Source organism: Rhinolophus ferrumequinum, chromosome 7 (assembly GCF_004115265.2).
Source record: "Rhinolophus ferrumequinum isolate MPI-CBG mRhiFer1 chromosome 7, mRhiFer1_v1.p, whole genome shotgun sequence".
Lineage (NCBI taxonomy): Eukaryota > Metazoa > Chordata > Mammalia > Chiroptera > Rhinolophidae > Rhinolophus > Rhinolophus ferrumequinum.
The window spans coordinates 54261962-54288340 of record NC_046290.1 but is presented as its reverse complement, the minus strand read 5'-3'; the positions used below and the strand labels follow the sequence as shown (position 1 = coordinate 54288340).

Genomic DNA, 26379 nt, shown 5'->3' with positions numbered 1-26379 from the left:
GATTGTATTTTGGGTAGATATTATCTGCTCTGTCTGCTGTGTCTGAGAGAACTAAGTCTTCAATCCAAGAGGGACATCAGTGTGCCTAGTTCTCTGAAGGAGTTGAGCTAAATTCTAGTGGCGACTCAATTTCTACAATCTGTTTTCAGATGCTTACAGTCCTGTTGCTATCTAGGAAAAATTCTGGAAGCAGTTGGCAGGTTCATACCCATCTTTATCACTAATACTGTTTTTCATCTGGAATACCTTGTATTTCAAGAAGTGGAAAGTGCAAACACCAACCAATTAATCAGAAAAAAAAGTTCTAAAGAGAATAATTCAAGATGGAACTCAATAAATAAAGTAATGCTAAAAACATCAAATGCCACATGCGTCTTACAGTTATTTGAATTGAAGTGGGGACCCAATGGATCTCGTGAACAGACTCAAACAAAGTATATATATGACTTAAAACATTATTTCTTTGCTTTTTCTTTGTGAGGGAAGAAGCTTCCTAACTGTAACTTTGTCACTATCTGATATTATTTTAAATTATAAAGAGGAAATTAATATAATTATTGAGAAGTGTATGATTTATGCAGGATATTTTACAATATTATAACTATTTGTTTAAAGCACTGAAAGGCGGGTCTCGGTAGCTAAAGTAAATGCAAATTCCTCACAAAGATTCTGATTCTCAAAATCTCCAGAGTATCTATCTTCTCTTCCCAAATGTCCAAGCAGTTCTGCTCCTCTAATTCTTTGTTTATGCACTTCTCTCAGCAGGAATCCTTTTCCCTTCATCCCTCCCACCTGAAACAGGCCTAGTGCTTGGATCATTAACATAACACTTCATCCAGGACAATGTTACATTGTACTCTACCTGGAACTAGTCACTTATTCCTCAATTCTCTCTTAATATTTTATTTGTACCACTATTACTTTACTTAGCATTCTTTTCTGTGTATTTGTACTGTAATTAATGGTTGAAATGTCTTTCTTTGACTAATTTATAGCCTCCTTGTTAGTAGGTTGTTTTATCCATCTGATGTCCTTCAGAGTTTTTACCTCAAAAGTGTTAGACTTGGAATCAGAGTTCAAAGGACCTAATCTGTTCCAACATTCCACCCACTATAGGAATCCCTTGTGTAATATAATTGACAGATGTTTGTTGATCTGCTTTAACACCTGCAGGGGCAGAAAGTACAATGTATTTCACAGGACAATTCATTTCACTTTTTGAGGACTTACCAAAAAGTTCTACCTGACATTGTGCAAAATCGGCTTCCTTAACTTCCATTCATTTGTTGTAGTTTTGCCCTGTGAAGCTACACGGAATAAGTTTAATGTCTTTTCTAGTCCACAGTTGGGCAATTTATTTCTAAATGCAAAACATATTTTGTTCTGTAAAATTTCATTCTTTTAGGCACATAGTTTCACTCTGTAGATCATTTTATTTCTTCTAGCTTCCAAGACACCTTGCAATCGCTCTTAGTATTAGCTTTATAGCCCATTCACAGGCTTTGAGTCTTGAAATTCTCAGACGAAAAGGGAAGACCTCATTTATAATAACATGACTTGAAAGCAAACCTCTTGATTGATTGTGATCATAGAATTATAGAAATGAATAAGAGAATGTCTCTGTCGCTGGAAATGTTTCCTTTCATTAAACAAATAGCTAGTGCACCAGAGAAATGGAAAATAAATGTCAATGCAGAGTTGAAAACCTTTATTTTGAAAACAGAGAGCATTGATCATCTGCACTCTTTTATTGTGACTTTATTGTGTTACGTCAAATTAATCTTCAGACAGCAGAACGAAAATAGCATTGTACCATCAATCAATATCTGCATCCTTAAACTGTTAGGTCCTTTCAAAAATTGAAATGTAGCTTGGCCTAATAGTTATTATTAATGGTGATGCATTAATTGTAAAGGTAAAACAAAATAGTTTGAAGAGTTTAAGATGTAAACATTAAAGGAAAATACCAATTTACTTATAAAGTAAAATGAGATCTTAATTTGCATTACTGTATATTCTGGGGGGTGGGGAGGGATGCATCCCCCCTCCAGGCCTCCCTCACCCCACCTTGCCTGCATCAGCGTGATAGTATTTATGCTAAGGATGAGGGGTGAATAATCTGTGACTCCTTGAATAATGGTAACTCCTCTAAATTCAGAATGGTAATAGATTTGTTAAAGGCCAGTAAATGCTACCTGGAACTGATGGGAGGGGAGAGGGTCCTTCAGAGACTAGATCTCTGCAATACCTGGAGTGCCAGGTAGACAGTTATTTTCTTACGATACTTCAAAAATCTTGCTCCACTGCCTTCTTGCTTGCATTGTCTCAGACAGTTAAAGCAATCTTCCTTAATCCTTATCTCCATTCCTCTGTGTACAGTGCAGCTTTTATCCCTCTAGCTTTCCCTCCCCGCCCCGATTTTCTCTTTACCACTGGCTTAAAGCAATTTGACTGTTGTTATTATTATTATTATTATTATTATTATTATTATTATGTGTCTTGGTTTAATTTTCTTCATGTTTCTGGTGCTTGAGATTTGTAGAGCTTCCTGGATCTGTGGGTTTATAATTTTATCAGCTTTGAAATTTTTCAGTCATTATTTCTTCAATTTTTTTTTGCTCCCCTCTCTTTGAAGACTCCAATTACATATTTATTTGGCCACTTAAAGTTCTCCTGTAGTGATTTATACTCTTTATCTTTTTATTTTTTAGTCTCTTTTCTCTGTGTTTTATTTTGTATAGTTTCTATTTTAATATCTTCAATTTCATTAATCTTTTCTTCAGTATTATCTAACCTGCAATTAATCTCATTCCTATTTTTACATGTTGTGCATTGTTAGTTTCATCTCTAAATGTTTTATGTGGGTCTTTTGTAAATGTCTTTTCCATGCCTCTATTTAACATGTTCAATAATTCTTCTAACTTCTTGAACATTTAGAATACAGCATTGTAATCTGTTTATCTACTACATCTACCATCTGTATCTATTAATTCTATCATCAGTGTCAATTGTCAGGCCATTGATTGATTTTTCTCTTTTATTTTGGGAGTATTTTCTTGTTTCTTTTCTTCTCTGGTAGCTTTTTCCTGGGTACCATAAAATTTGAATTTTGCCTTATTTAGTGCTGAGTATTTTTTATTCCTACAAATATTATTATACTTTGTTCACTGATGTGGTTAAGGTACTTAGAAACACTTTGCTTCTTACTGATCATTCTTGTAAGGTTTGTTAGGTGGTTTCCACAGCTGCATTTAGTTTAATATTAATTTCCATGCCCCCTCTTCACACACACACACACACACACACACACACACACACACACACACTCACACTATTGAGTAAAGTTTCTTGTGACTCTAAACCAATGCCCCGTGAATTATGAGGTTTTCCACTCTGGCTGTTGGAAACAAGCACTATCGCCAGTGCTGTGTGAATGCTAATACTTTAGGATGATTCTTCCATGGAATTGGATAGATTTCTCAGCCACATGCACTGATCAGTCCTCAACTGAATATTCCAGGGGCAAATTCTGTAAATCGCCTGAGTTCTTTCTTAGTGCCACTCTTTCTCCTCTCCTCCCTTCACTTGCCCTCCCCTCCCTTCCCTTCCCTTTTCCGCCCCTCCCCTCCTCTCCTCTATTATTCTGCTCTATGATCCCTAGCTTCCTTGGATTTCCAGAACGCTAGTCTCCATCCCCTCAACCAAGTTGTCCAGCGGGTTCTGTGTATGTTCCATCTTCCTGCACTGCAGCTTGAAAACGTTTTTTATGCAGTGAGCTGGGACAATCATACAGCTCACTTCATTTGTTTCCCGTTAATCAGAAGTTACTGTTCTTCTTTGTCTGATGTCCAATATCTTGAGTGCTGTTTCTTTCTATGTTTTGTTCATTTTCATTTTAGTTGTTTTAGACACAAGGGTAAGTCCTGCCCCCTACTCTATCTTCATCAGAGGCTGAACTTCTAAATAGTTTTATTTTCATATTTTTGCTTTTCTTTATTCTTCTAGTTTCTCTAAAATAGTATACACATACATATAAAACTTGTGATAGAAACATGTGACTTATTTTAATAAAATAGGCAGTGTATTATTAAATGATTTATTTGGCAATTAATCATATTCACATGCCTAATATCTAATAAATAGCTACATAGTTTTCAACTTCTTTATTAACCTCCAAAGTATATCAGATATTTTTTCCCCTAAGGAGAAAATCATAAGCACAGAAATTTAGGAGGAAAAAAAAAAGGAAATGCCTCTTTTTGAAAGGAAAGACGTGTGACTCTTTAGATATATAAAACCCATATTAATAAACCCTAAAATGTTACCATGGTACCTACGAGAATAGTATTTACTTGGCTTTAAATATAAACTACTCAACATTTTCCTTATTCTAGTTTCCAACGTAGTCCTCAAAGACTCTTTTCTAAAACCTTTTAGTCCCCATTTACAGATGTTTCTTCCATGACCAGACAGCTAATGAGAATTCCATGGCCCAAATGCTCCACTTTGGATAACATCTTACATTTTCCCCAAACTCAGAAATTCATCACACTCCTAAGAACCAGTTTCTACATCTGCAACGTTGGCTTTTATGATCTCCTTGGGTGGCTTAATTGTTCCTGGCATTTCTAAACCTCAAATTATGAAACAATCTCTCTGAAAAAGGTATCTGAGATTTTTAACTATTTTCTTGCTTTGGGTGTTTTAGGGGCAAAAAGGAAAGGCCAGGGTATTTTCAGAATTTAAGATTGTCCTTTCCATTACACCCAGACCAACCAGATATCACAGAGCACTGGTGCTAGGAACGTGTCCCATGCAGCCTTTCCTTTTAAGTAAGGTAGAGACTGCTTACTCAATTAGTTGAAACTCCTGGGTGGTCTTTTAAAAAATAGCCTTTTGAAGAAAGTAGTGAACTAGTAATACTGTAAATGTAAAATAACATTAGTCTTTTCACTTTGAAGCTAACAAAGAATGAATAGCAATTCAGTGTTTTTGTTTATTCAGATAAAATGTTCTATTGCTGACTTTTAAGAGGGAAAAATTCTATATAAATCCAATGGGAAAAACTTTTATTATAAAAAGATGTGTGTATATTTGGGCTTAAAATTAGCCACATTTAATTAATTAAGTGTGTGTGTATGTGTGTGTGTGCATGTAAACTACTTGGTTTGCTTATTCTTACATGTATGAATAAATATATGCACACACACATACTACATTCTATATTAAAATCAGTACAATAAATTTAAAATATCTGGGAGTATGTAGTAAATAAGGAACTCCTTCCATTTCCGTGAAAATGGGCCATTACTTAGCCTTAGGTGACATTTGATTCTTCCAAGGCTGAAATCACCCCTATGTCTTCTCTCCGTATTATCCCCACCTTCATAGTTTGCCTTAGGCAAACCACTAAAGCAGTTGAAGTTTGGTGGACACTACCTTCTCTTCCAGAGACTCTTTTTCCTTCTTACTCTTCTTGGCTGGTCAGTAAACAAAATGGATTTCAGTTGTGAGGCCTTTCACTGCCCTTAAAAATACCCAGTTAGGCAGTTAGCCCCTCCAGACAAATGTAGGGCAGGCTGACAGTATTTGTAGTCTTCTCTTGATGCCCAGAACTGATTTTTATTACTACACTGGCTGTGTCTATCGAACAGCTTGACAGTTACGATGAAGGTGCTCAGAATGTTCCATTTTGGCCTTGGCTAAAACCCTCCCCACCCACCCACCCCAAATAGGAAAAATAGTCAAATTGATTCTGTCATGAAAAACTAAAATCTTCTCCAATCAGAGGCCTAATAATGGGGATGGTTGCCTAGTGCACTGAGCAATTGTAAATAAGATAGACTATGTGCCAATTGTAGACTCTGCAAATCCTCCAGGCAAACTCACCCTACAGGGCATTTGGGGCTGTGTAAATACAGAGTCTGTACAAGGAACTGCACCTAAGCCTGAATACAGAACATGGAATAAAATTCTCCATGTGCTGCTGAGCTTCATCAGCTCTCAGCCAAATGGGCATTCGTTGGCAAATGAATCTTGTCATGGCCTTTAGCTTAGTTTTCTTGGCTTATGGCTTTATTAGTGGAATTATTAGTAGCTGTTACTCACTGTACATAAGCAGAAAGTGATACAAGTTTCCTGCTTGGTCTGTTATTGCCCTGAATGCATCATTTTTTAGAGTTATTGTTTTTGCAGTCTGTATTAATGTCTTTCATTTAATAAGCTTTCCTCAAATACCCATTATACAAAGTAAAGAAAAACAAAAAGACTCAAAGCCGCATTTGGCAAATACTAATCCAGGAAGTTATCCAAAATCGTGGGTGCCTTCAAAAGAGGTCAACAACCATTTGCTTTCATGTGCATTTGATGATTGGAGAGAATTCCAGTTGCCAATGATGCTAGTATTTTGAAGCAAGTACATTTTACAATTGAGAATAAGGGAGTTCTTCAAGTGGAGACTGTGCCCATGAGCTCATGCCAGATCCATTGTGGGTGCTGAAAGTTTAACTTCTGACGAGAATGAAATGAAGACTAGCAGGAACTGTGCTGCTACATGGAGGTTAAACGGAGCCTGTGTTTCAGAACAGGCAGCCAAGGGGGATGATGTGATTCAGTGGTCATTAGGATGACTTCTTGGACAAAATATTTCTCTTGTTGCTGAAAATGTTCACTCTGAAAGATACACCTTTGAGTCAAAAGCATTATTACAGAAGCAAGATATTATTGGAAGACTAAAGAATAAGGAAGTATTAGTTTCAAGGGAAGAGAGGTTCAGAAAGGAGCTAACACTTGGGTCAGGACAGCAGGTCTGAGGCGGGAGCCTGGAAGGGTAGATCCGTGAGTAACTAAAATGTTCTAAAGGGAAAAAGAAGAAAGAATAGAAACAAAAGAAGGAATGGAGGGCTATGACAGCAAATTTACTTTGTCCCATTTGTTCTGTTTTGGGACCTAGATATTTTGTCTATCCAATATTTCCACCTTAAGGAAACCAGGAGGGTTTGATGTTTCAACTGAAAAGCAGTAATTGGGGATGTTTTACATAGATGCACTTCCAGAATTTAGATATTCTAACATCAAAGAGCCCAAATATAAAGTTAATCCTCCTGGGTTCTCGCTTTTTTTTCTTTCCATTATGTAGATTCAATAGGATTTCCCAAACATTAACAGATGTAACTTGCAAAATGGACATAAGGGTGTTCTTCAAGCCTACGTGCTGGAGATTCCAGGACTGATAATAACAATACGGGCATTGCTCTGATTAAGGGAGCTGCACTCTAGTTGGAAGAGTTCAGTGTTAAATCACATTAGTATGACACCAAATGCAATCTAACAGGATGTGAAGAGATCATTCCTAGTTTGGACTCCATAATGGTGAGATGTATTTGGGGATATGGATTGCATTTTATATGCTTGCCTTTAAAATAGTGTTGAATGAATGCTTTGAATAGCATAAGAGTAAGTAGCTATTTATTCTGCCTATGCATCTGACTAAAGGGAAATTTATGCTTTTGCTAAAACAGTTATTTTGCAAACACCTTCATAAACTATTACTAAAAATGCAAATTGTGGTCAAGAGGTTTCTAACTGAGGGCCATGCTTTTGTTCTCAGTGGGAGAAGCAGTAGATTCATCCTTAGGCCGTTTACCACATACTGAGAGAATATTTGCCAACTGTGCAGTTTTTAAAAATTGATTTTGACTAGATCAGATCACTGAAGTTAATGATTCAATGAGACCATTGTTTTTTCCTCTTTTCCTGTGATTTTTTTTCTTTTTAAAGAGTTGTCCTTTTATATACCAGTTTTGTTGTACACATTTTATTTTTTTCAGTACTTTTTCTCTTTTTATATGCCCAAATACCTGTCACCTTAAGTACTGTAACTTTTAATAGTCAATTTAAGCTATTAAATTTATTATTATTATTATTATTATTATTATTATTATATTTTTAGCAGTGGCACTTTTACAGAATGAAAGTTTTCCCTTGAAATTCGGGAATGAAAAAAACAACACACCCTTCCAGATGTGGAGAAAATAAACTTGTCTTGCTCTTGAACTTTCTAAAGTTTAAATGACCTTCTTTTGTTTTGTGTTTCTTTGCACCCCACCTGCTTCTCTATCTTCTCCCACCCCTTAGCCCAGCAGGGTAGTTTCAGGAAGCTTTCCTAAATTCACTTGTTAATTGTATCTCAAACGGCAGGGGTAGAGTGGGAAATGGGACATATGTTTGTGTTTGCATTGGATTTGATGCATTATATTTTAATTCAGCATTAGCAGAATGAAGAGGTGACATGGTTGCCTCAGAATTCATTCATTGCTAGAAATTACCGTATAAAGTCCAACAACATTGAGCCTTCTTATTTCATTGCTTCTGTAACTATTACCAATTCATATAAGAATTAAAGTATGTGGATTTCACTATCTTTGTCTCTCATCCAAGCCAAGCAATGTGTCCATAAGCCTGGTAGGAAAAAAACAAGCAGACTTTGGAAAGCCTCACTAAGGTGGTTCTATTTGGCAGTTTGGTCTTATTCCTTCTTCTACCTTTTTACCACTAGTAACAGCCTCTTCTCTGTTTTACCTTTCCTTTTTTAAGAGAGAGGTCAAATAATCAAGCAAGGAATGGATTAACGGACAGGATCCTTAAACAAATTTAAAATTAGCAAGTAGGAAATGAGATAATTTGGCTTTCTTTTTACACCCCCCCACTTGATTACATTTTACATCCCTAATTTTGTTTTGATTTTGCCACTGATCATAGTACAATTTCAAACACTCTCCAGAGTATGAGGATAAAGAAATTAAATAGGAAATGCTAAAGAAAAATCAGTCTCATTTATATGAGGCCTCCAATGGCTTGCATGATGTTTGTTTTCCATCTGTGTGTGAGAGAATGCTGTCAGTAAGACGGCAGGATTGGCCATGGAGGTAGAGGGGGTGGAGAGGTCACAGTGAGTGTCCATGTAAAACCCTTCAAAGCTTTGATCCCTTATGTTCCACTACAAATGGACGTCAAGGACTTGTGTGGAAATATTTATAGGAAGGTATAGGCAGTCGTATGCTCTTGGCCAAAAATGGTCCTTTTATGTCAGAGTAGATTATGCTTTTCAAATGAGCAGCAAACTTGCAAGATTTTGCCCATGACAGGTTGAAGTTGAGGCAGGCCAGAAAGGATTATAGCAATCAACACAAAAAATGGAGTGAGTTATTCTAGAGACTACTTTAGTTAACTCAAGTTCTCCCTTTCATCAGCTGCATTTGGAACCGCAGAAATGCCAATCTCTTTTATTCATTCATTGAACACCCACTGAAAATTCACGAGATGCCAGGACTATAAAGATTAATCAAATATCATTTTTGTCTCAGGCAGTTTAAATTTGTGTAACATTAGCATGAAATCAAACACTTAGGTGCTTCATTAATTATTTGAAAATTATGTGATCCTTTCTACATTTGTATAAAATGTGATGATTTGTTTAATAGGTAGGTTATGTGTCTGTGTGTGGTATGTCTAATATCTAGAGGGCTACAGCATATGGTTGTGCAGGTTGCATACTGCACAACACTGGGTGCTGCCATTCATTCTGCGTGCACATTCAAAACCAGTGCCCCTGAGCTCCTACTGTGTGCCAGAGGATATCTTGGTGAATGAACACAGTTTATATCCTCTTGGAGTCAGCAATCCAACAGTTACATATCCATGCAATGGGCTGGATTCTGCTCTCAAATCCCATAAAATATTCATAGAAACAATTGAAAGTATGTGGCTGGTCATTCTTTCAGTATAACCCAATAAGAAAATGTATTCAATCCTTGATGTCTTCCATGATTACGGCGATCATTGAATTTATAGCAATATCTATGTAATCTGGTCTTTCTGAAGAGTAAATGCGAATTCAATACTAAAAGTTAACCTGTTGCAGTTTGAAATTTTTATATCTCACTTTTTTAAAAAAAAATTGGAAATCATTTTAAAGTTAGTTATGCCTGCATTTTCCTTAGCAAACAAAGTATACATGACATGATTAAGAAAATTCCCTTTTGTAATGTGCTCTAACACAGTTATATTTTTAGGGTATGACTATGAGTAAAGATAAGGTAAATAGTAGCTCGAGGTGGTAGTGGCACTTTGTTTAGAACTGCCGGCATCAGGAAAAATGCAAATGAGTGTGAAAAGCAAGGCCTTTTTGTCCCTGCCCCTGCCTGCCTGTCCAGCCTCCTCTCCAGCCAATCCGTCCTGATCATCCTACTCTCCAATCACGCGGAGCTACATGTAGTCAAATGAGCAGCCCAGGTCCTCTCACAGCTCCTTTCCTTTGTATGTGCTACTCTAGTAGACAGCAATACACCTTCCCCTCTTTTCTGTCTCCTTCTTGGCTTGCAGATCCAGCTGAGGGATGATTTCACCTTCTTTGTGAAATCATCCCTATGCTCTCCTAGGCTGGGTTAGCTGTCTGGCAAAGCCACGTGGCTTTGCACAACTGCAGGGGGTGCCGTTCCCATGGCAAACTGGAGAGCTCCTCATTTTCTCCAATAGTATCCTGACCATGCCTCTGCACACTTAGGATCGGTTCCACTGCAGCCTTCCTGAAGGTTGACTGCTTGGAGATCTGAAGCTAAGCCTTATTTCTACTAGCCTGACATAAGTGGTGCTTAATGGATAATTACTTGAATTGTGGCTTCACATGGCACAGTGCATGATTTAGGAGGCCTTGAGATATGCAAGGCTGAGTATGCCCTTCCTGGATCGGTTTGGATTGTTCACTATCTGGTGTTTTCTTTTTTCTCTATTGTGATCTCTGTCTTTCAACTTATTTCTCCCATTTCCAGGGGCTGTACTGCTGGCTGCCTTTGTAGGTGTCCATGAGCCCTAAGGAGCCGTATTCCTTCTGCTCTTCCCAGAAGGCACGTTTTCTTCCTCCTCCCTCATTCTCCTCCTCATCATCTTTTTCTGCTTCTCCCTCTCTTCCTCCTCCCCCTTTGTTCCGCCCCTACTCCTGCATCGGCCTCCTTGTTGTTCTCTTTTTCTTTTCTGATTGGTAAGGGCCTTTGCCTTTTAAAGAATTACCTCCAAAATCACACTTTTTAAGAAGCCAATCTCTAAATCAACCATTGACATTATATTTCCCATCACATTTTTATCTTTAGTGTTTTTCTCAGTATTTGCACTATCGTGTGCCCTAAAAGTTACTTATATGGCGCAGCTAATACTAGGGTGATGACTGGAAGGTGTACATGTGAGGTTTTCCTACCATTTTTTGGATATCAATTCCTTTTCTAAAGAGTCATATGATGTTACCATTTCCCTTGCTTTCTAGGGACTATATTCTTAGGGTTTCATTTCATCACCTAGATATAAATACATCTAACATAGAAATGAGTAGTCATTTCTAACTGCTAAGGTTAAGGTGAAAGAGTTTATTCAAAGATCATTAGTACACAAATAATCCTCAACTGTCATTTGCCCGGCATTGATGAGAATTTAGGTCTTGTATGTAATTGTTCATGGAACAACCATTTCTTTATGAAAATTATGGAAGAGAAAAACTTCACTTTGGGGGTTGCATCTTTCCTCTTAACATTGACAGGACTCACCCAGCAACTCCGTCACTTCTACACTGCTCCCACTAGCATGAACTTGAGACTCTCCATAATATTTTATAAAATCATGGTCAAGTTTGAAACAGAAAAGATCCTGGGGAACTTTGTGTTGGGAACTCTAATAGTGGGAATTTGGATCCAGGTTGAAAGGGAGAGTCTGTGGAAGGCTGGAAGTGGTAATTTTGTGGTATTTGGGACATTGAAAAACCTTTTGTGATTTAGGTATACCTACTTTTCCTAGTTCTTGTGATAATACTGCCCATATTTTAGTCTATTATAATCATAGCTGATTATTTAGTTCTGAATCAATGGCAGGCTTAATACTTGTATAACAAAAACTTTAAATGGGGGGCAGCCGGTTAGCTCAGTTGGTTAGAGCATGATATTCTTAAATGGGGTTGCTGGTTCCATCCGCACATGGGCTGCTGTGAGCTGTGCCCTCCACAACTAGATTGAAACAATTACTTGACTTGGAGCTGATGGGTACTGGAAAAACATACTTAAATAAATAAAAAATTTTTAAAAAATTTAAATGGCATTGTTTTTTATAAAAGAAAGTTACACATTATGTAGATATTTTGGGAGTCTAGAGTAGTCATTTCTAACTGACTGACTAAGCTTCATTGCCTATAAAGAAGGTTGATAAATGACGTTAGTTGTTTTCAGAATGAACAAATTCCTCAGTTAACAAAGATGTAAATCAGGCTTATTTAATTTTAAAAGCTGAAAAAGATACTTTAAAAGATTACTATAACTTAAAACCCTATTAAGATAAATTCGTGGGTTGTATCTCGCATCACAAAACCAATTTGGAAACTCGACTTGATGAGCTTAGCTGGCAATATTTGCCAAGTTAATTGAAGAATATTATATTTTCCTTTCTTGTGCTGTGTAGATACAGTCATTTGGGCTGGGACAGGCTTTGTTATTCATAAGCCAACGAACTGAATTCTGATGAGATCATGCTTTGACATAGGAAGTGGTCCAATAGTAAACCTGCTTTAGGTTCTTGGAAGATATCTTAAAAGTGACAGCCAAAAGAGGTGGGACTGTATCTAGCGGAGTAGAGAAAGAAGTTTCTGCTGCTAAAGATCATTAATGGATTTACGTTTGTTTTTATTTTGACTTAGTACATTCAGATACCCTAGTAAATCATCAATCATAAAACTCTTCATTGTATTTAGTAAAAAATCAGAATTGACATATATTTAAAATCTTTCTACACCTTCTCAAAGTCTGATCACTGTTTAAAATGTATGTGAGTTGCCTGATTCTTGTTTGTCAGCTAGTTTAAAATTACATGTGGGATGATGCAGTGGTGAGCTTAGAGTTGGATTTTGCATTATGTAGAAAACTTGTTACTGCTGCATTTGTGATACCACCAAAGCTGTCTTGTAGATGATTTGCAGGTATGTTTTTAGGTTCAATGTTAATGTTTAACTGGCAGCTGTTGAAATTTTGAACTCTATAAGAAATGCTAAAAATTTTAAATGAAATGTAGTCTTAAAATATTGTTTTGCTAGCTTCATTAAAAATACTTTCAAAAGTAATTTAATTGGAAGTGATATTACTATCAGTTTTCTAGCCATATACACCTTACTTATAAGTATTTTATTTTAAAAAACTTTTGTTTCAAATTATAAAGCCTAAAATTAAGAGGTCTGTATTCATTTAGTTGTGTGCATATGAGCTAGATTCTTAACTTGTTTTTATGTAACATACATTTAAAAGCAGCCCTAACACTTGTCGTTTTCATTCACATTTACACTGTAAAACATGAAGAGAGAGCTATTATGGCCCATGGTTTTAAAATGATGTAAAAGAGTAACAAAAATGGAAGCTATTTATTTGCTTTCGTCTGTTTTTGGACTTGTTATTTGTTAGTTAGGAAACAATGAAATAGCAATCCAAGTTCTTAATATTCATAATACACACACACACACACACACACACACACACACACGTGTTCATTCTTTTATAATGTTTCAGAAAAAAAAACTTTATTATACATAATTGGCTAAAACAGGCCTTTCAATCTCTTCAAAATGCCTGTGTTTAAGTTCTATTTGAATTGCAACTAGGGAATATGTCTACCTTTGTAGATTTCTTAGTTTAATGTCAAATTCCTTGTCAGTGTTCAGAAATCATTTGCTATTACTGATAATAACAATGAGTTATTTGATTTCATACATTAAAAAAAGTGTTTTTAAAGTCTAATTTTATATTATTCAATATAATGCATTATTGTTGGTGCTACTGAGTTTTTTTGATCATGGAATCAAGGAAGAATCAATTTATAAGATGATTTATTTCCTTTACAAGCATGCATAGTAAGCAGACTCTTGAATATTTTGCTAGAGTTTTCTAGTTTGATTGTTTGTGGAACTTATTTTAGGCCAGAAACAAAGGAAAAATTTTATTGAAATTTTCATCTTAGTCAAAATTACATTTAGCATTTGGACTTATTATTCCCATAATTTAATCATTATAATGCCAATACACCAGGACAGCATTTAGCATATTAAACTACAAAGAAATTATGAGATATCCTAAGAAGTGGCAGCATTGCTAACTTATATTCTGACAGGTTTAATCATCTTTTAAGAAAAGTTCACAAGATGATTTGATTTTTAATGATTTTCCTTATGTGTAGTGACAGAAAATGAATGTTTTCTTCTTCATTCCATTAAGGATGCATTTTTAAGAACATAGCAGTATAATATTCATGTTGGTTGTAGTCTAATTTTTAATGTTCTATAGTAAAATTATGGCTTTTTAGGGCATCAAAAGTAGGATAAGTTCCCCAAAGATAAATAGAAGGAAAAATTATTTTCTTTCAATATCACCATCATCATCAAAATATGATGCTTAATATGTAGTTATTGATTTCCTCTACTAACAACTGTCTGGTTAAGAAACGGACCATTCATTATAAAAGACATATCCCCTCCTGGCACTAAAAATTTAGAAATTTCATGTAACTGAAAAACTTCGGAGTAGATGGTGAGAACACCTGCACATAGTATATAGACAGAGCCCACAGAAAGGTGCCGAAGCCACTGTACCAACTTCTACTACACTCTAGGGCTTGGAGACCATAGGTTTCCTTGTCCATCTATCATACCGTTTTGTCCACCAACAGATTGTGAATTATCCACAAGAGTTTGAACTAGACTATTGGAAAATATTGAGAGCAAGTCTGGAATTTCCCCTGCATGACCTCTTAAAACAGTCTTAGTGACTGCCCTGCACAGGGAAAAGACGTTTTTAAGAACGTCATGTCAGAATGAACTGGTGTTTCTGTGTACCCACACCATTCCACTCAGATGATGTAGCTATACGTGCAGAAGGCACTGAGAACACACAATGGCAAGGAAGTTCTTTTTCCTTTAGTTACAACTTAGATGTTTTCCTTCCTGTCATATGAGTGGGTGTTGACAGCTACCTCTCCACTAATATTATTCCATTTGAAGAGATGTCTGATTGAAGAGGACATTCCACAAGATTAGAGAGGCATAGTTTACTCTGCCTACTCTCTTAATAATAGAACATTGAGTCAAACAAGATGTAAAGTAAATATGCAATACTGTGTTTAGTATGTCTGTAAATCCCATTCCCAACCTCAGTGTGAACTGGGTTGGAGAACACAATTACAACCGAAGGTGTTGTTTGCCAATAAACATTGAATGGAATGTTTACAACTCTTCAGCATCACTTGAAGTTTAGGGCTTCATGTAGTTCATAACCTAGGAGTATCAGAATGCTGCTATATGTGCTTTATTCATTTATTTGTTCATCATACCAGACTATTAGTTACTCAGAAACAAGAAAAGTCCCAATAAGTCCCTGCAGTTATTAGTATGTATATGCACTGCTTTCCCCCACATACCCTACGTATTCAAACAAAATCACTGAGGAACCCTGTCATAAAATTATTTTGGGAGAAGTCTAACCCTTTCTAATAATATCTCAAGAATTTCTAAAGCAGATTCAGATAAGCCAATGGACAGCTTGAGCAAATGTGCTTTGATTAAGTGGAAGGTTGCAGAGCTTGTCTTAAACTCTGTCGGTATTCTCTGAGAAAGCTGGTGAAGAATAACCAGCCAAGTGCACATAAATGAATCAAATTGCTATTTAAACAAACATTATTATTTTATCATCCCTTTAAAAATCCATATTTTTTTTGTTGAGGAGGAGAGTCTTAAAATGCAATGTGAGTAGAACGGACAGCCTGATATCTCCAGTTAAAAATAATAATGATAATTAATAATATAATGGTAAAAAACTAATGTGTGTAACACTGACATTTGTCATCAACTATTCCAATTGATGGATGAAAAACGTGAACCTAAAGCAGTTCAATGGTTTCTCTCAGGGTCCGCAAGTGTAAAGGGGGAGAGCAAGAAATGAAACTACACTGTGCCGTATCTCCCCATCTCCCTAGGGGAGCCCCAATTTACATCACAGTTTTCCTATACAGTTATCAATAGTTCTCCTGTTCACTCTGTGCTCTGGTTTGGATGATAAATCATATGATCATGTCACATATTAAATAAGGTAATAAATATAACAACATATAGAGAAAAGAGAAGAGCAAAATGAAGTTAAGAGTGGATGAGTAAGATTTTCAGGTAATGAATGAAGAAATAGAAATATAAAAGAAAAACAGAAAAAAGTAGGATGGAAAGTTGGGGAGCAATGGAAAGAAAATAGTCAGATTTCAAAATGTGGAGGAGGAAGAGAAAAAGAAATGACTCTTAAATTTTAAGATACACTTTATTCTTAGAGTCATGAGGAACCTAGATCCAACCTCTCATGTTTTCTCTGCAGGGCACAAATCCATGACTTGTTGAGTTTTCTGAGATTTTTAATTAAGAAAGGAACCATAAGTAAATAGTGGAAACATCTACAAAAAAAAAAAAAAAAAAAAAAAAGTGATACTCAATAAAGTGATCATTTAGCTAAGTTAATTTTTTTTTAATAATTTTTTTTTGTTTCTCAATTTCATTTGATGTGCACTGTTGTATTGGTTTCGGGTATACAGCATGGTGATTGGACATTTGTATAACTTGAGAAGTGATCACCCCATGCTCCATGCATGGTTTTCCACTATTGTTGACTGTACTCCTTGTGCTGTGTTTTGCATCTCCATGACTGTTTTGTGGCTACCAATTTGTACCTAAGTTAATTTTCATGTCAACCAGACAGTCTGGGCATCATAGTAAAAGAGCAAGCTTATGAAGAAAAAAAGTAATATGAAGTGGTCATTTTAAAATGATTTGCTCTAAACCTAAGCAGTTTCTATCCAAGTAGCTAAGGTGTACTTATATCTTCTTTCAGCAATCACCATAGGCTATATATCCAATTTTGTTCTTAGAGAAGCCATCTGAAGACGTTTTTGGATGCGGGAATTATAATACAGTATTCATTTTCTTGTGTCATTTTCATCTCCTCATACTTAGAGACACTGTGCTAAGTATTTCATTTATTATCCTTTTTCTACTTTTTTATTGCCCTTCTTCATATATTTGAGTGGCCTTTAGTTCCTCTTTCTTTACCTCTCTTAATGCCTCCTCCATACCTTCTTCTCTTTCCCACACTATTCCTACCCACTTTCCCCTCTTTGACAGTGAGCGCAGGAGGGAAACTACTCATTTTCAGAGAGAAGCAGTGGGATCCGAGCTGATAGTGCTTTAAGGCAAATTCAGCGTCAGATCTGCTGGAATTGTCAAAAGCCCAGAGACGGTCTTAGAAAGTTTCCAAGACTCTTTTGGTCCTGTGACAGTTATCCCAAACTTACAGGTAATAAATCATGGCAAATAATCCTTTTCAATGCCAAATATGTTTTTTTAATCATTAACCATTTTTGGATGAGAATCATTCCAAATTGAATTGCATTGTTTTCTGCCTTTTTAATTTTGTAAACATAGCAACATTATAAAAAGTTGGTGAAATAAGAGAAAAATACCCATCGCCTGATATTTTAAGAAAATAACTAACATTTTATGTGCATTCCTTTCCAGTGTTGTAATGTCACACACACCAAAACAAACAAGCAAACAAAAATCACGTGCACTCTACAAAAAAAAAGGAAAATGAGGAAAGAGTAGAGAAGAAAAATGAACATAGGCACAATATTATTTCCGGGGGTTTATGAACGCTGAAGCTCAATTACACATGAAGAACACCTGATAATCTTAAAGGCTTAGACTTTTAGGCTTAGTTCTCAAATTTGACCCTGTGTCAGACTCACCTGGGAGAAGCATGAGGCTTGTGAAACACTGATGGCTAGCCCCATCCCCAGTTTCTGATTTACAAGACCTAAGGTGGGGCCTGAGAGTTTGCTTATTTTTTTTTTTTTAACAAGTTCTGGTGCTGTTTATACTGATGCTCCAGGCCCTACACTTGGATTCAACTCCTGCACTCATTCCAAATAGTGAACTTTTAGAACTCACCTGCCTCTGAGATGAAGATATCTTGAGTTTGCTATTTTTCTTACATTTATCCACAAAAATGAATCAGGTTTGGAGTGGGCCATGCCACCTTGATAACAATAGTTTGTCTAGTTTTTATACTTTTTCTAAAACATTTTTCACCCAGAGAAGAATTTATTATTATTATTATTATTATTATTATCATTATTATTTTGTAATTGAGACCTCCTGTAGTGGGTATGAGACCTAGGGTAGAACGCATGTTTTCTTGCCCCTGATCTAGTGCTTTTTCCAGATTATCAGGTTGCCAAGGGATCATGCTGAGGGCAAGGATGCAGTAGACTAACCATGCCCAGATTAGGAGGTCATTGTGATGTCTGTGGCTGGCCATCTACTTCGAGGCATCATAAATGCTCTTGAACTCTTCAGTAGCTTTCACTCTGATAGAACAATGCAGGACGGCAGGGAGATCGCTATGTTCACTTGAAGTTTATAAGACCAGCTCCCTGAGGGGAATTATTGTAGTATAGTTGAACAAAGATTTTTTTTTTTCAATAATGGCATCTCTTGAACATTGGGTATATTCCAAGCAGTTCGGCATTCTTCCCCATTGTGTACAGTAAGTCCTGGCGCTTAGGTAAAGATCCAGTGTCCCTCTGCACACTGAACAATTCAAATACATTATTAGTCTGAGTTCTTCAGCCATCATTTGGGTCAGTGATCTGACTTCTGAGTTTTACCTGTAGAGTCAAAACAGAAAACAAAGCCAACCAACAACAATGAAACAATTGATGTGCCAGCATAAGGTTTTCATTAAAACAAATTTCAAATTAAGCACAAAATAATCTATACATTGGAAGTGTAAGATTTATAATTCCATGAAATAAAGGCCATTCTACCAGCAAAAAGACAAGAAAAGTTACTTCAGAAAAAAAAGAGCCATTTTTTAATTGAATTAATTTAACCTAATGAAAAAGTATATTTTACAATCCCTTTCTTTTTTATTTATTAAATTTATTGGGGATGACAATGGTTAGCGAAATTACATAGGTTTCAAGTGCATATTTCTATAATATACCATCTATATGTCACATCATGTTCACCACCCAGAGTCAGTTCTCCTTCCATCACCGTATATTTGACCTACTTTACCTTCTTCTATGAGTTTTTCCTTGTTTGTTTGTCTTGTTCATTTGTTGCTTTCAGTTTTATATTCCACATATGAGTGAAGTCATATGGTTCTCAACATTTTCTGACTTATTTTGCTTAGCATGATAATCTCAAGATCCATCCATGTTGTTGCAAATGGTAGAAATTCATCTTTTCTTATGGCAGAGTAGTATTCCATTGTGTATATATACCACATCTTCTTTATCCCCAATTTTTTTTTGTCCATTTCATTGCACCACTGACCAACTTTTAGGAAACAGTAATCATAGTCACTGTTCTTCTTGTAAATAGATAAGACTTAAAAGATATCAAGAAGAAGATTCAGTCTATTTTAATATAATTCTGTCAAGTGAGATTCTGTGGTTTGAGATTCTATGGTTTCTTTACTCGTTCAATTTCTAGCAACCTTTGGATTGATTCTCATGATTTTTAAATTTGGAGTATTAAATAGAAACCTGATTTATTTCATTATGCCCTCAGTGGAGAAAAAAAGTAACTCTCCACCATCCTCCATATGATAACATGTGATCTTTAAAGAATGTAAAATCTCCCCTCAGTCTTGGCTCCTTTAGTCCTCATAACTGTTCTCCCAGGTCTATCTTTACTCTCGGAACACAGGAAGTGCTGGGTGTGGGACATGCAGTGAGGAAAGCGTTCAGGCCTGAACTCACACTTGTCTTGTGTGAACAGGGCTGTGATCAGTGCTATGCCCACAACCTGGTGAGGGAGGGAAGAGGCAAGGCATTCCATCTTGTGCAAAGCCTTGAAAGAGATTTGAGAGCTGGCTAGAAGAGCTGATGGCATTCCTTGGGGTACATAGGACACCAGTAATGTTGGTGGAGTGTGCATTCTCTGGCGTCAGACTGCCCAGTCCCTCAGCTCTTTGCTTTACCACTCTGATTCCGTTTCCAGAACTGTAAAATGTGTATACTAACATACTACAGTTGAGCTGTTCTGATAAATAACAATTAAATGGGGGAAGAAGATTCAAGGACAGTGCCTAGCATGTAATACAGGCTCAGAAAACATGTGGCGTTAGCTCTCAAGGCACAGAAAATAGTATGCATGCTTCCATTTGGTTTTATGTTCCCATTACCTGATGCAATAATGTTAACGCAGTGGGTGTTTAAGGAACAGCAATTGGCCACTTTGGTATAAGACTGTTGGTATTAGCATGTCTTTATTTCTATGTATCAAATTATTAGACTTTTACATCGGCTAGAGTGTCTTGCTTCCAAATAGTGATTCAATGATCACGAAAGCTGAACTGTAAAATTACAGTCCTGTCATATGTCTGTGACTGTGCACACAGACATTTCGGTCTGAATTCACGTTGAAGCTGGCTGCGGCATCATGGCAGGAAGTCTTGGTAGGCTGCAAAAAAAGACCATCACGTGTGAGTTGCAGGTGAACTAAGAGTGCTGATTCAAGGCTGGCAATAGCTTGTTGTATAAAAGTCCCCCAAATTTCCTAAATTTTATTCATATCAAAAACTGAAAAATTTTGCCTAGTATACCTAGATATTCAGAGAAGACATCGCTACAAAATGCAGATAAGCAGGATTTGGCCTCGTTGTCCACTGAGGACCAGCACATGGACCACTGGCTCAGCCCTGGTCTTCAAGAACGTCAGTCTAACGTGTGGTACCTCGTGTGGTACTTGCCATTTGCTTAAACACCTGCCGATTGTGTCCTTAAAGTTCACTTTCTAGTTTCACATCTTTTGGTGAGACCATCATTATACTGCCAGGGTTGCGAAGATAATTTCCACTCTCTTCTCCCTGGTGTGCATGGCAGTTGGAAGTGTGGGGTACTTGTTGGGGTTCACTGATCTATGTGTGGGGTACTTGGAAGCATTCACTGATCTATGCCTCTATTATAATTACAAATCACTGAACATGTGCAATATCCTCTACTGCTTTAAAATAGAAGATGGCGTGTGTGTGAGTGCATGTGGATGCACACATGTGAGCCACCAACGAAGTGTTCATGGCACCAAGGTGGTATTATAAACCAGGCAGGGCACAATCCTACTAAGCAAAGTGCCATCTGACTTCTCATATGTAAGTCTTGAAAATAAAAGTTTATATTCATATGTAATACAAGGCAAAATTGTAAGATCATAGTAGGTTCAAGTTAAAGAACCTAAGTACGAAAAAAGGCAACAAAACAAATAAGAAATGGGTTCTCTTTTAGAAAAATAAGTGCAACTCAAAGTACGTTTTGCTTTTGCTTGAAAACAAATAAAAACTTTGCCTCTGACTAGATAGAGCAAAGTAATTGTGTCAGGAAAAATGGAAATATTTGTCTCAAGATGTTATTACAAAGACTGCATTAACCGTTGTATGCACAATGCTTAGCATACTACTTGGCAAATAGTAGACATTCAATTAAAAGGAATTACTATTTTTATTATTATTATTTATCCCCCCCATGCTTGCGTATCAAATTGGGTATTTGGACAGCTAATACTTTAACTCAATGGAAAGACCTTAGTGGTCTAATTTTTAATACTATGGAGCTAAGGGAGATATATACATCTAGTTGTAATATACTTTAGGTAGACAAAAATAAAAATAGGATGACTGCAGTGGAAGGATGCACAACTCTAACAGTGTGTGTGTGTGTGTGTGTGTGTGTGTGTGTGTGTGTGTGTGTGTGTGTGTGGCGGGATACAACTATATATATAAGTTATATTGCAGATGACCACACTAATGTGAAAATTAATGTAGGAATTCTCTGCCTCTGTTCTTCTTGACCCCTTACCTAGAATGTCTCCTTTCTTTAACAATCAAAATTGTATGCTCTCCTCCCACTCTCTTCCATATTTCCCCACCTCCTCTGATGCTTGTGGCAAGCAAAAAGCTCATCACCGACTCTAATACTGGTTTGCGCATTGTTGTATGTTTTGGTATATAATTGTCCCAATTATATTCCAAATTCCAAAAGGTCACCTTTATTGTATTTGTTCACCCAAAGTGTAGTTCTGGGCTGAAAATAATTTATGTTTGTTAATAGTATTCCCATGGGCAAAAGTCAGTACCTTCAAAAACCAATAATCATTTCCGGAAAATCCTCAGAGAAACAAGCAAATGAACTTCTGAAAATAAGATTAGCAAATCAGATAAAATTTTGAAGGTGACACTCTTAGTTTCCTGGAATAAGTTTCTCAATTTGCTCACCCACCATCTTCTTTCTGTGACATAAGGAAGAAAAAGAAGAGGGTTAAAGCAAATATAAAAGACTGAAGCCATGAGCCTCATAATAATGCCAGTTTTGAGAGAGGAGAAGGCAGAGAGGTGGTGTGGTCCCAAGAGAGACTTGAGGAACTTCTGTGAATAGCGCAATAGGATCTGGAGTAGAGACTAGCCTGCAAGGACCTCCAGGAACAGACTCAGAGCTCTTTAATAAGTATTCCAGGGAGTCAGCGTTTCCTGGAAAAAACAAATTAGTGTGAGAAGCCCGTACTGTGCAATTTCAGATTTAAAAATAACCAAGTATTGTGAAGGCTGCTGTGTGCACGAGAGAAAATGAAAGCCCTTGTTAACAGTTCCCTCAGCTTCCACATTAAAACAGAGGAACTACACTGAAATTCTTGCCTGGCAGAAACTGCAAAGGTCGCAAGGTCTGTATCTCTTGAAATCACTTTTTGGTTCTTCCAATGACAAAGTTCGGGGGGCGGGGGTTGCATCCCCTTTATCAATGGCTCATAGAATAAAGGACAGCCGAGTGACGGCTCTACCTCTTTTGCTTCGGACCAGAGCTGCTCCTCGCTGTCTATTTCAGCTCTTCATTTGCCTAATTGTCCTGGGAGGCAGGCAGGGACGTTCCCTGCAGCCTGGCCCTGCTGACTGCAGAGACCCTACCTGGCACTCGGAGTTGGTGCGTCAGCATTTTAGGTAGAAATGAATGAAAAATCAATCAGGATGACTGCAGTGGCAGCACGCACAACTCTAACCTAGTTTGTCCATAATTTTCAACTATTCACCATAGACTCAAGCAGTGTTTAAGATGGTAAGTGAATTTGTAACCAATGTGCTGCTTCTGCTTAATCAGGGATTTTTTTTTTTTTTTTTTTTTTTGTCCTCTTTTCTATTTAGAACAAGTAAATCTAACCTGCTTAGGAAACCATATGTAAAATGACTGATGCTGTCAAGTTTCATGCAATATTCTCTATTTGCCCTGGTTTAGGATTCAGTTCCTAATTAGACCAGGTGATAAATATTCATATACAGATGTCTCAAATTGTTGTTTTATTAACTTACACTTCAAATTCAGTGGTTTAAACATTTTTTGAAAGTCTATTTATATCCTTGCCACATGTCTTCGTGACTTGCTGTAACTCTCTATTATCAAAACTATACTGTTGTAAATTTTTAGATTTACAATTCTGCAAAGATAGAGTTAAACACTATTTGGACTCTGGCTGCATAAGGGAAACTGTTCAAAGCTGCAGTCTTCAGCTCCCAAAGTCAGCTACAGAAACTTCTGAACAGATTGGGTTAAAGATTTTTACAGACCCATTCTATGATGATAAGGCAGCAATAAGTTGTGCAGTGCAACCCTCCCAAGGGTTCCAAATCTCACAAGGCTCTTTGTATGTGATGCTCTCACAGTGGAGAAGATTCTTTGGGCTACAAAGATGAAGAGTCTACTTCTTCTGGTGCTGATTTCAATCTGCTGGGCTGATCATCCTTCAGACAACTATACTCTAGATCATGGCAGAGTTATTCACATCCAAGGTAAGAAAACACAGGCTCTCTTATGAAAGTCAAATTAATTTCAAGTTACTTAGAGTTGAAATGCTTGGTTAGTGTTTCTTAATTTTAGTTTTGCTGCATTGACTTTTTCTTTTCCTTTCTGCTTGTTGGTGAACATGCTCCCTGGTTTTTGAATGCTATCGTATTACAGTAGAGTTAAGAATCAGGGACAATTAAAGTGGAATGGCTTATGAATATCCATCTATAGGGAGTGGATGCAATTGTTCAAGGCTTTTTACTACAGTGGCTATCTTCAAAGTAGGATGAAGGGCTTAAAGTTTATTTACATGCCAGGTGAAAGGGGAGAGAAATAGGAAGTAAAACTTACGATGTAAGGTCATTCTGTTAATCATTAAGAAAAAACAATATGTACATGAAAAGTCAGACGAGTTAAGGTTCAGGAAAAAATAACTTACCTATTATAATCTCCTTGGTTAAATATTTAGTTCCAATAGACCAATACATTGCCCTTGCACATTTCTTTTCAGCTCAGCTGAATCCTAAGCCTGAGAGCTATAGCAAAATTTGAGGCTGCAGTACAATGCAGCTATTTCCTCAGTCCCAGCTTCAGATGAGGGACATCCTGCACTAAGAAAGCTAAGAGACTTATGCAATAAGGAGTTGTAAAGGAGCTGTAACTTCTCTCTTTGCCCTTGTATGCTAAATAATTAATATAAGAATTACAGAATTTAACAATTTAAACATATGGTGATAATAATTTTAGATGAACTCAGTTTGGGGACCAGAGGCATTATAAGTTTGTTAAGAGACATAAAACATCAATTGATATCTTCAAGGTCAAAAGTGTAGTCTCAGAAAACTGCATCCACTGTTGAAAAATATGACTCGTGAAGGTCAAATGATAGGGTAAGTCTGGCAAGAAGTATTTTCCTGTGTGTATTATGACTACCCAAATATAATTCTGAATTTGCCAATGTCTAGCTATTTTACACATATCTCTTTCAGTTCTCTTTTCTTCCAAAAGCTTTATATTTTCCACTGTTGGACCATGAAAAGGAATTATGTAATCATAAATTTTACTATGCAAGATGCTGACTCGGCTATTTCTTTTAATGTATATAGAATCAAAACTGTTTCCCAAACACTATATTTACACATAGAGATTTCTGATGAAGAATAACTTCTTTTTAACATCTAGTCAAAGAATGTATTCAGCCATTATTAACAATAGCAGTTTTAAAGCTGATGTAAATTAAACTTGAGCTTTGGTTTCAAGTTATTATAAGACAGATAGCTGTGGTATTATTAACTATGTGCAAACCATTTGCACCCAGAGTGTGAAAATATTAGTTTGAAAGTGTATTCACATTTTAAAATTACTTTTAGGGAGCCTTTAAGTCAGACTCGAATTTTGTCAACCAGGAAAACTTCTGTTGCTCCAACCTTTCCATTCCCAAATACTCAGTTGGAATTTAGTGCAAAGGAATTTCTGACACGAGGTATCAGAATTATCTAGATTATTTGCATACACTATCCAATTTTTTTTAAAAAAATGACTTGATAGTCCATTTCATTTTAATTGTAAATTCATATTCCTAGAAAGTTGCTCATAGCTTTCAAGTAATAAAACTACAAGGCCTACATTTTGCTTGTGGAAGTTAATACTGAAATGTGATTTGTGTCAGGATCGTGATGCTATATCCATAAGTCTGAATTTATTTTAAAATGGTTCCAAATACCTGTTCTTGATACCTTTTATTCAATACAAAGTTTTCTTTTTTCCTTTATGAATCAATTTGGTTACACAAGAAAGTTTTACTTGTCCACGGAGTCTGCTAAAAATATGCAGTCCAGATACCAGCTTGTATATCATATGCTGTCCCCAAAGTAGGGGGTAGTAATTTCCTCAAACATTGCTACAGGAAGAGATAACTGCTGCTATGACTGTCTCTATAACACTCTCAACTAATGGATTATATTCCTCGTTTCATGATGTGCCTACTCAAATAACTTTTAAATCCTTTGAAACTTGAGACCATTAGGAAAAATTTTATATGGAGTACCAAATCACACAAAAGCTTATTTTTTAAAATATTTTGATTGGGTCCAAAAACTCTTTGTGTAGATTTTCAATAAGTAGAAGTTCGGAGATGATGAATATACTTTTTTAAAAATACAACTTTTAAGAAGACATTTACATAGACAGCAGAGAAATTTTTTGACCATTTTTTTTTTCCATTATGCAATGTAAAAAGTGAAACAGTTACAGTCATACTAAACATGTAACTGTTAGTGCTGCCTGCCTCTGGTATTCAAGTACAGGCCTTCTGATGACGAGTTTAAGAATTTCTCCCTTACTGCCCCTTACTGGCTTTAGAACTTGGACAATAAATCTTGTCAAGTCTCAGTTACCTCACCTATACAGTTGGGCATAATCACTGTTTAGTTCATAGAG

The 26379-nt window shown here is 36.4% G+C and overlaps 1 protein-coding gene across 3 annotated transcripts in view; it reads left to right on the top strand.

Annotated features, from left to right (window-relative positions):
• Window positions 1-26379, top strand: part of HAPLN1 (hyaluronan and proteoglycan link protein 1) — a 62591-nt gene that overhangs the window by 11778 nt on the left and 24434 nt on the right. Inside the window, exons 1-2 of one of the 3 annotated variants that reach the window (XM_033111280.1) lie at window positions 22711-22828; window positions 23820-23945. In XM_033111280.1, coding sequence (XP_032967171.1) covers window positions 23846-23945 — 100 coding nt within the window. In that variant the 5' untranslated portion in view covers window positions 22711-22828; window positions 23820-23845. Of the gene's footprint in view, window positions 1-22710; window positions 22829-23090; window positions 23218-23819; window positions 23946-26379 lie in introns of those variants that run through there. The other 2 variants (XM_033111281.1, XM_033111279.1) reach the window with 2 other exon arrangements.